General features: G+C 66.3%; 1 protein-coding gene across 1 annotated transcript in view; it reads right to left on the bottom strand.

Moving 5' to 3' along the window:
• Positions 1-8,771, bottom strand: part of EXD3 (exonuclease 3'-5' domain containing 3) — a 55,908-nt gene extending 47,137 nt beyond the window's left edge. Inside the window, 4 exon segments of the mRNA XM_007459000.1 lie at positions 3,034-3,201; positions 3,540-3,713; positions 8,387-8,451; positions 8,768-8,771. Coding sequence (XP_007459062.1) covers positions 3,034-3,201; positions 3,540-3,713; positions 8,387-8,451; positions 8,768-8,771 — 411 coding nt within the window.
• Positions 8,772-9,708: the final 937 nt, after the last annotated feature.

Genomic DNA, 9,708 nt, shown 5'->3' with positions numbered 1-9,708 from the left:
GGGGGGGGGGGCGCGGGGCTGGGGGCCTCTCCCTGCGCGGCACTGACCCGGCGCCCCGCGGCCTGGCCGGTGTCCAGGAGCTCAGCCTCGGCCAGGCCCCAGGGGGGCCAGGGCCAGGGGAAGGGGGGTCCAGGGCTTGGGCGAGGGGGATAAAGCAGAAATGGGGGAGGGGCTGGGGCGGGGCCAGGGCAGGAGCCAGGGTTGAGGAGAGGGTGCAGGGCTTGGGGGAGGGGCCCAGGGTGCAGGTGCCACCACGTGGGGGCCTTCCTGGGCACCACTCCAGCCTCAGAGGATGGCACTGACCTCTTCTGGACAGGAAACCCCCGAGAAGTTGAGGGAGATCCGGACCCTCATCCAAGAAGGCCAGAGTGCACACACTGGCGGCCTCACACGCTTTATTCAGAACCTGGGGTGGTCAGAACCCCGTCCCCAGTGTCCTGCATCTGCTGGACCCTTGCCTGGCTTCCAGGCTACTGAAGGGCCGACATCTGGACCTGGGCTTGGTCGGGCCATGCCACGGTTGGAGGAGGGGCCGCGGGCAGTGACCTGGGAGAGGGGAGGGGAGGGGGCAGCGAGGTGAGCCCCTTGCTTCTCACCACTCTGCTGGGCTGTCGGCCTCCATCGTCTGAGGATCCAGCTCCTCAACAGGCACCCCCCCGCCCCCCTCCCATGAGCGGTGCACAGCCCTGGCCACAGGACGACACTGTCAGAGGGTGTGGGTCCCCTTCTCTTCTGCCTGCTTCCTCCAGGGCAGCCAGCCTCTATCCAGGCCAGGCTGGAGCCTCTGTGCACCCAGGCTGCCCTCTTTTGGCCAGGCCGCCTGCGTGGACACTGAGGGGTGTGGCCAGAGCATCCAGGGATGGAAGGCCATGGACACCCCCAGGGACAGTCTGGGAAGTGCCCTCATCCTGCCCCCGCAGCCCTGGGGAGCTCTGTAGCCTGGAGGCTGGGGGGCACAAGACGAGGAGGGGGACCGTTTGGCCTCACCCGGCCACGGGAGGGCGCCCTAACTCCATCGGGGGCGGCCACGGTTACCTGGCAGCAGAACCTCCTCTAGGAAGCCCCTGGCCTGGACTCCACCTTGGATCTACTGGGCCTGGCTGAGAACTGGATTCTGGTCACTTCTCAGTCTGAGCTTCTGCTGAGGGGCCAGCAGGCCAGGCTTCCCACAGCTTACCACCCGGTCACGCGGCCATGTGGGGGGCCCCGTGGATGCAGGAAGATCGCCTGCTGGCCCAGGTGCCTGCAACTGGCTCCAGACCCAGGCCGGGTAGCAGGCCCAATGGGAGGAGGGTAGTGGCCGGGACCTACAGATGGACGCTGCCCAGGGCTGGGCCCACCTGGCACCTTGCGGGCCTCCCTGACCTCCGCCCAGGAGGCTGAGAGCCAGCCACCGAGAAGAGGGCTGCCCTGTGGGACCAGGGACCTCTGAACAGACGGACCCCAGAGCTGCCACTTTGGGGGAAAGTAACTAAGAAGACCAGAGGGGCTGGGGCGGTGACAGCGGGAAGAGCCCTGCACGGATGCCCGACTGCCCGCTCGGCCAGCAGGGGGGCTGGGCAGGTGCCCAGGCCCGGCGGCCGGGCCCCGGGAAGGGCCTTCCATCCTCGGCGGCTCAGCGCGGGCCTGGAGCCAAGGGGCTTTCTTTTTTTTTTTAAAGCAAAGCTATCTTTTTACCTTGATAAGCTGTTTAAAAAATGTAAATAAAATAATGCAGCAGACAAAAGCAGGCATTCACGCGGCTGGGGCCAGCCGCCGCCCTCGACATGATATATCGCAGCGCATTAAGTCGTGAGTCCCCGCTAATCCGAGCGGACAGGCCTGAAGGCGGCCCCTCGGCGGCGCGGCGGTGGGCACTGGAGCGTGCACTGCCTGCCGGGCCGCCCCGCTCGGGGACAATGGCCTTTCTTCGCACGAGGGGCCTGTGCGGGACAAGAGCCCCCTTTGTGTGCAAGTCTTGCCTCAGAGCGCGAGGGAGGCGCATTCGGCCGCCCAGACGCTCTTTGAAAGGCCTGAGCGTAACAGGAGACGCGACACACCAGCCCGCCTTCTGCCTCGGCGCCCATTCAGCCCCGGCCGAGCCCCGAGCAGCCGGGCACCCGGTCCCTGCGCCGCCATCGTGGCCGCGCGGCACATCCTCCACCTGGGCCTGGGCCGCACACCGCCGTTCCGATGGGCCTCCTCACCGGGAAGAGGGCCCCGTGTGGGGTGGGCCTGGGACCCGCCTGGGCGCCGGTCGCACCCCACGCCTGTTGGCACCCTGGCGCCAGAACCTTTGGGCCCCACGAGGCAGCGGGGGAGGTGGGCCCGGAGCGAGCCTCTGGGCCCTGGGTGCTGGACTCACCACCCAGGGAGAGGGCACCTCTGAGCCGGGCGCCCGGGACTGCCCCACGTCCCCTGCCCTGCGAGGTCATGGCGTATCTCGCATCTCGGGGTGTGCGGAGCCCCGGGCCCCCTGCACCTGCAGCACAGTTCAGAGCTTCGCTGACAGCGCCCCCTCGCTGCTCGCCCGTGGGCCCCGCCGCTCCCGACCTCAGCCACAGACGGGTCATCCGTGGTGAACACTGGGCCAGGACCCCAGAGCTCCCTCTGCATCTCAGAACCTTCTGGGCTTCAACGAGGACCGCTGCTGCTCACGAAGGACACTCAGCAAACCCACCAAGCTTCCAAAAGCCCCCAGTTCCCACCCAGAGACCTGCAGCCACTAAGCCCCACGTTTGCGCTCCTGGCCCAGCAGACCAGGCAGGGTGTGGGGGGCTGTGCCCAGCCTCTTTCTCAGTCGGTCAGCTCGAGGGGCTCCCAGGGCCTCCACGCCAGGAACGAACCTGACATGGTCCCCAGGGCAGCCGGTCCCCAAAAGCCTGCACACCAGACATGAGGCCCCCTGCAAGGCCCCCCACGCTGGAGGGTAGAGGGGACACTTCTGGGCTAGGCGCCTCGAGCCCCAGCCTGGCTCCTGCCCACCCTGCTGACCCATGTGGAGGCCCGGCCCGTGGACGAGAGGCCCAGAGCCACAGGAAGGGTCTCACTCACTTCTTTGAACTTGCCCTCCTGGTGCAACCGGTGGACGTGAGCCAGCAGGGGGCTCCGGTCTGCGTCCTGCAGCTGGAAGATGCTGACCAGCGGCTCCACGAGGCCGGGGGGGCTCTCGGCGAGGAGCCTGACCGCACGGGCCTGCAGCTGCTTCAGCCCTGGGCTGCCCTGGAGGCCCCAGACCCAGCTTCAGTGGAGGCGGCAACGGGAGTCACGGGGCCTGATGCGGGTCGGGGGTTGGTGCTTGGGCAGGCCCGGTGCGGCCAGCACCTGCAGCCCACAGCCAGTGGGTGGACGCTGTGGGTGAGCAGGGGGCTGGCGGGCAGGGGCACAGGCAAGGGAGCCGAGGTCGGCCCGGCGTGTGGCTCTGGGGAGGCCGAGAGCCCCCGACCACAGTGGGCGACCTCCACAGGCCGCAGGGTCCCGGCCAGGTGTGCGTGGGAACCCCGTGCCGAGGCTGGGACAGGCTGGGAAGGGGCAGGCTGTGGGCCGCAGGCAGGGCTCACCTGGGCCAGCCCCGGGCACAGCTGTGCCTGCAAGCAGCGCTTCAGCTCGCGGGCGACCCAGGCCTCCAGGGAGGGGCCCTTCCCCCGCCAGCCCCGGCTACCGTCCAGCATGTCCAGGAGGGCAGCGAGCGGGTCCTCCAGGGCGGCGAACCCCCTCTGGGCTTCCTCCTGGAGCTGTGGAGACACAAGGCCTCGCTGTGGTGAGTGGTGTGCCGGCCTCCCCCACCCGCACGGAGCCGCCCACACCTTCCTGGTCCACTGCACCCAGGCCGGGCACAGGGACCATCCAGGCCAATGGTCCTGCAAAGGCTGGGGCTTGCTCCCCAGGCCAGACCCTGGGCGGAGCTCCTCTGTGCCCTGACCACCCGCGTGGCATGCATGGGACATGGCGCTGGCCCTTCAGAGACGGTGACAGGTCAGCACGGCCCAGCAAATGACAGGAGACGGAAAAAAGGAAAAAACCCCAACTGAAAAATGCCTTTTGTTTACTTTTCTACCTCCTGTGCTGGGAAGCTCTGGGAGACACATAAGAGCTGAAAGACAGAGACAAGAACAGGTGTGCTCCCCAACACCCACGTCCAGGGGGACAACGTGCATCTCACCACCGTCTCTAGAGCAGCCGGGCATCCTCTGCGTGACCAGCAGGGCCCTGTGCACGGCCAGCCCGCCACGCCCTGCCCGCTCCAGTGGTTCAGGTCACTGCAGCTCCCTTGACCGAGGACCTACTGGGGTCCGGCCCAGGGTGGAGCTGCAGGCGTCAGGTGTGAGCTCAGGGGGCCGAAGCCCTCGCACCCAAGGGCCCTCTGGAAGGGGCTGCCCTCGCTGTGGCTGTTGGAACTCACCTGACATGGCCTCAAACAGACCCTGAGGACAGCTGTCACCCTCCAGGACGGATGGGCAAGGCCACACACACCTCTCAGGGGTCAGAAGGGCACCAGCAGGGGGCCGCGGTTCCCACAGAGCCTGGGGGCCACCGTCCAGCATTGCCCGAGGAGGGGGCGGGGCCTCCATCAGCACCACACCCCTTGCTTGGGAAAAGGAAAGGTCTAGAAGGACCCAGCTCTGGACTTTGGATTTGGATTTATTTCCACGTGTGCTCAGGAGGTTGGTCCTGGGGATGGCCCTGGGGACCTGGCCCTCAGCCACCAGAGGAAAAAACCTGCACTAAGGTGAGCTCACAGTAAAAAACAACAGGCACACAAGGAACAATTCACCATGAGTGGTGACTGCAAGCAGGGCGATCAAAGCTCTAAGAGTAAAGAACAATAAGATATCGGTTTGGGGATGAAAATAGAATATAAATATGTCTAGAATTATAAAAGAAAAAAATAATCAAAACTAAGTAAAGAATAAGATGCAAGTGGCCCTGAGCGGTAGCTGCAGCCCTGGGGTGGACCTCACGCACCAGGGTTGGGCCCCAGGGGTTTACGTCTGGCCCCGTGTCGCCCTCCCGTGCTACCCCTGCCCTTGACATGGTGGGCTCAGCGTCCATGTCGATGATCCTCCGGACCCCTGGCTCTGAGACCCTGGCTGACCTCCTCCCTCCGTCCCTCCTGCCCTCTGGCCTCCCCTCCATCTCCAGATTCCCTGTCCTGTCCGGTCCCCGAAAACTCCACGTGCTCTGCTGGGCTCCAGCTGCTCTCATGCGGCCGCCCCCTGGGTCCCTCTGCTGCTCCCTTGGCCCCCAGGACACCCTGGCTCATCTGCACCCTCGTCCTCAGGGCTCGAGCCACCGCATCTCCAGCTGCTGGGCCCTTGGTTATCACACACGTCCGAGCTTGGACACTGCACAGCGTGGTGCCGGCTGCTCACAGGAACCCAGGACAAGCTCTGGTGAGCAAACGTGTGTCCCCTCCAGGCAGGAGCTTTCGCCAAGTAGGGAACTCAGAGCGTTTATATAACTAACCACAAAACAAGCCTGTCCTGTGCAAAAACCAAAACAGATGGACCGGGCTCTTTCACAGCCAGAAACAAACAGCTAACCGAGATCAAGACACAGCCCTGTGTTTCTCTGGAAATGAACAACAGGTTGGTCGAAGGAGACACAGTGAAAATCAGAAAACAGGAAGGGCGATGGACCCTTACACATCAAACCGGTGACGAACAGAACTCGGGGGGAAGGTGTGGCAGGTTAAGGGCAGCATCGGAAACCAAGACTCCTGGAAACCGATGACTTGGGCGTCCGGCTACCTGAAGGCTGAGATCAGCCCCCGGAAAGAGGCACAAGGCTGGGGGAGGGGCAGCGCTGCCGGGGGACGCGGGGGTCAGGAACCGGGAGGGACCTCCGGCCGAAACCGTGGTGACATGGAGGAAGCGGACACTTCCCAGAGAAATAAATCCAGAGACAGACACTCTGCCCAGGAGCAACCCCCAGGCTTCACTTGCAGGCCCCCCACCCGCGCCCCGCCGCCCCCGGGGCAGCGCCCGGCTCGTCCTCAGGCTCTGTGGGCCTCTGGCTCCTGCCTTCAGTGAACAGGGATGGAGGGTCGTCTCCAGCCGAGCTCACAAGCTGGCTCACCGTGACACCAGGGCAGAGGATACCACCTCGCAACGAGCCCGCTCCCAACAGGAAGGCTGAACAGCACCACAGCCCTGTTGCCTGAGTCTCACCCTCAAGCCACAGGGCACGAAACTGGAAAATCAAAAAACGTTTGGCTTTTGCAAAAACTCTGGATTCTCTAGCTGATGGCTAGAGATGGCTGCTCTCGGGCCTAAGCGCAGTGGATGGGCCGCTATCTGCCCAAGGCCCCGCAGCTCAGCCGTGCGGGGAGCCCAGGCCTGTCCAGAGAGGAGGCCGGCTGCCGGCCCTCCTCCACCACGAAGCGCTGTGGAAGCCTGGAGTTTACCTGCTCCGGACGCCTGCCCGACCAGCCTGCCTCAGGTCTGGGTGCCCTGCCCACCTCGGCGGGCAGCTGGAGGCCAGGCTGGCACGAGAGGATGGGGCCCTCTCCCTCCAGCCATGCGTGGGCCCGTCCTCCCCAGGAGCCAGGGAAGCCTCCCTCGCCCTTTCGCTGCCTCAAGGGAGCAAAGTGCAGGGAAGGAACGGCCGAGGGCCAGCAACTGCACCACCCCCGGGGGCCGCGAGGCAGAGTTGCCCTCCTGGCACAGGTCACGGCGGGACACGGTCTGGGCAGTGGCGGCTGCCACTGCAGGACCCCCAAGTGGCTGTGGAAGACGCTGGCAGCCTCCCCGCCAGAGCTCCTCCCGCCAGACCACACGCATACCCCCCCGCTGTCCAGGCAGGCTGTCCTGCTGCCCCTCTGGGAGAGGGGGCAGCGGGCAAGGCCCGGCAGGTGCCCCGCGCTGCCCGGAAACTGGTGGTGGGCACAGGCCCTCCCTGCCTGCTCTGAGCGTCCAGCAGGCCTCATCCCACGGCTCCAATCCCATGCATCCCCCAGAACATTCGGACACGGCAGCCTGCTGAGGCTGGCGGCCAGGTGCCCACACCCCGAGTGCTCACCTGTCCCAGCTCCCGAGTGGACCACAGTGTCTTCAGGGTCTGCAGGAACAGCAGCGGGTCCCGGCCTGAGGGGACAAGACAAGGGCCGAGGAGGGGCTGAGAGGAAGGCGGGGGCCGAGGCCTGGGGGCTCCCGCAGATGCCGCCCAGCGCCCACGGCCCTTTGTGCCCTCTCTGCCCCTTCCCCAGGACCGTGGCCCGGCCACCCAGCAGGGCTGCTTCCCGCAGTGCCCATCAGGGTGGGCTTCCCCTGACAGCTCAGGGAGCCTGGCCTCAGCTTTAAACCGCGGTGGGTTCAGAGTGGCCATGTGAGCGGGGAAGGGGCGTCGGTCGCCGGGGCTAAGTCGGCAGTACTGACCTGGCCCCCCACGGGCAAGGCCCACCCATCGGGGTACGCCGCCCACACACCCATCCACCGCCCACCATGTCTGGCCTCTGGCCCCTGCCGAGGCCCCGAAGTGGTCCTGGCCTCTGTCTCCCCCGTCTCCCCTCTGCCCTGTCCCGGCCCCGGGTGAGCCCCATGCAGGCCTGAGTCTCACCCTCAAGCCACAGGGCACGAAACTGGAAAATCAAAAAACGTTTGGCTTTTGCAAAAACTCTGGATTCTCTAGCTGATGGCTAGAGATGGCTGCTCTCGGGCCTAAGCGCAGTGGATGGGCCGCTATCTGCCCAAGGCCCCGCAGCTCAGCCGTGCGGGGAGCCCAGGCCTGTCCAGAGAGGAGGCCGGCTGCCGGCCCTCCTCCACCACGAAGCGCTGTGGAAGCCTGGAGTTTACCTGCTCCGGACGCCTGCCCGACCAGCCTGCCTCAGGTCTGGGTGCCCTGCCCACCTCGGCGGGCAGCTGGAGGCCAGGCTGGCACGAGAGGATGGGGCCCTCTCCCTCCAGCCATGCGTGGGCCCGTCCTCCCCAGGAGCCAGGGAAGCCTCCCTCGCCCTTTCGCTGCCTCAAGGGAGCAAAGTGCAGGGAAGGAACGGCCGAGGGCCAGCAACTGCACCACCCCCGGGGGCCGCGAGGCAGAGTTGCCCTCCTGGCACAGGTCACGGCGGGACACGGTCTGGGCAGTGGCGGCTGCCACTGCAGGACCCCCAAGTGGCTGTGGAAGACGCTGGCAGCCTCCCCGCCAGAGCTCCTCCCGCCAGACCACACGCATACCCCCCCGCTGTCCAGGCAGGCTGTCCTGCTGCCCCTCTGGGAGAGGGGGCAGCGGGCAAGGCCCGGCAGGTGCCCCGCGCTGCCCGGAAACTGGTGGTGGGCACAGGCCCTCCCTGCCTGCTCTGAGCGTCCAGCAGGCCTCATCCCACGGCTCCAATCCCATGCATCCCCCAGAACATTCGGACACGGCAGCCTGCTGAGGCTGGCGGCCAGGTGCCCACACCCCGAGTGCTCACCTGTCCCAGCTCCCGAGTGGACCACAGTGTCTTCAGGGTCTGCAGGAACAGCAGCGGGTCCCGGCCTGAGGGGACAAGACAAGGGCCGAGGAGGGGCTGAGAGGAAGGCGGGGGCCGAGGCCTGGGGGCTCCCGCAGATGCCGCCCAGCGCCCACGGCCCTTTGTGCCCTCTCTGCCCCTTCCCCAGGACCGTGGCCCGGCCACCCAGCAGGGCTGCTTCCCGCAGTGCCCATCAGGGTGGGCTTCCCCTGACAGCTCAGGGAGCCTGGCCTCAGCTTTAAACCGCGGTGGGTTCAGAGTGGCCATGTGAGCGGGGAAGGGGCGTCGGTCGCCGGGGCTAAGTCGGCAGTACTGACCTGGCCCCCCACGGGCAAGGCCCACCCATCGGGGTACGCCGCCCACACACCCATCCACCGCCCACCATGTCTGGCCTCTGGCCCCTGCCGAGGCCCCGAAGTGGTCCTGGCCTCTGTCTCCCCCGTCTCCCCTCTGCCCTGTCCCGGCCCCGGGTGAGCCCCATGCAGGCTGGCCACTCCCCAAAGCTTCCCCACCCCCATGGCCGCTGCTGCCTGAAGCCGCTGTCCCAGCTGCAGAACGGGGCGTGGAGTCATGACACAGGTGCCACTCAGCCCAGCGCTGGCCGGGACAGGGGAGGTCGGGGTCACCCTCCTGCTGGAAAAGGGTCGGCGCCTAAGGCCAGATCCAAGGCCAGTGCCAAGGAGAGCTGGCTGGCCTGGAAAGGTCGCTGCTGCCAGCTCTTGGCTTGGGAAAGAAAGCTGTTTCTGAGGCCAGGGGACCGGGGACCCAGCTCCGAGGTGCCCATGGCCACCAGCGCCCCCTGGCTGTGGGCCCGCCCCTGGGCCTCACGCTCCCTGCACTCCAGGCGGGGCTTCCGCCTCCCCAGCGCCTCACTGCAGCCCTGCCAGCCTCAGCAGCACCTCCCGGGCCTAACCCACTCCCCCACCCCCGCTCCCTGGCAGCCCGAGCCTTGAGGCCCAGCCCCTCCTTGCCTTGCGAGTTCTGCTTCAAAGGCCCGGGTGCTGTAACCTTTCCAGCCCCACTGAGAAATTACAGACAAACCTTCCGGTTTTTTTTTTTTTTTTTTTTAAACTGAATGACCACACTGTATGTATTTATTTACCTGGCTGCGCCAGGTCTTAGTTGCGGCATGCATGCGGAATCTAGCTCCCTGACCAGGGATCAAACCTGGGCCCCCTGCATTGGGAGCGCGGAGTCTTAGCCTTCTGGTCGTTTTGTTCAGAACCGGCAGGTGCCAAGGCCCAGAGCCCAGGGAGGACCGGAAGGAAAGCAGCCAAGGGGGG

This window comes from Lipotes vexillifer, unplaced genomic scaffold, assembly GCF_000442215.2.
Source record: "Lipotes vexillifer unplaced genomic scaffold, Lipotes_vexillifer_v1.1 scaffold636, whole genome shotgun sequence".
In the NCBI taxonomy this organism is placed as follows: Eukaryota; Metazoa; Chordata; class Mammalia; order Artiodactyla; family Lipotidae; genus Lipotes; species Lipotes vexillifer.
The sequence above is the reverse complement of the archived record's forward strand: the minus strand, read 5'-3'. Positions and strand labels throughout refer to the sequence as shown.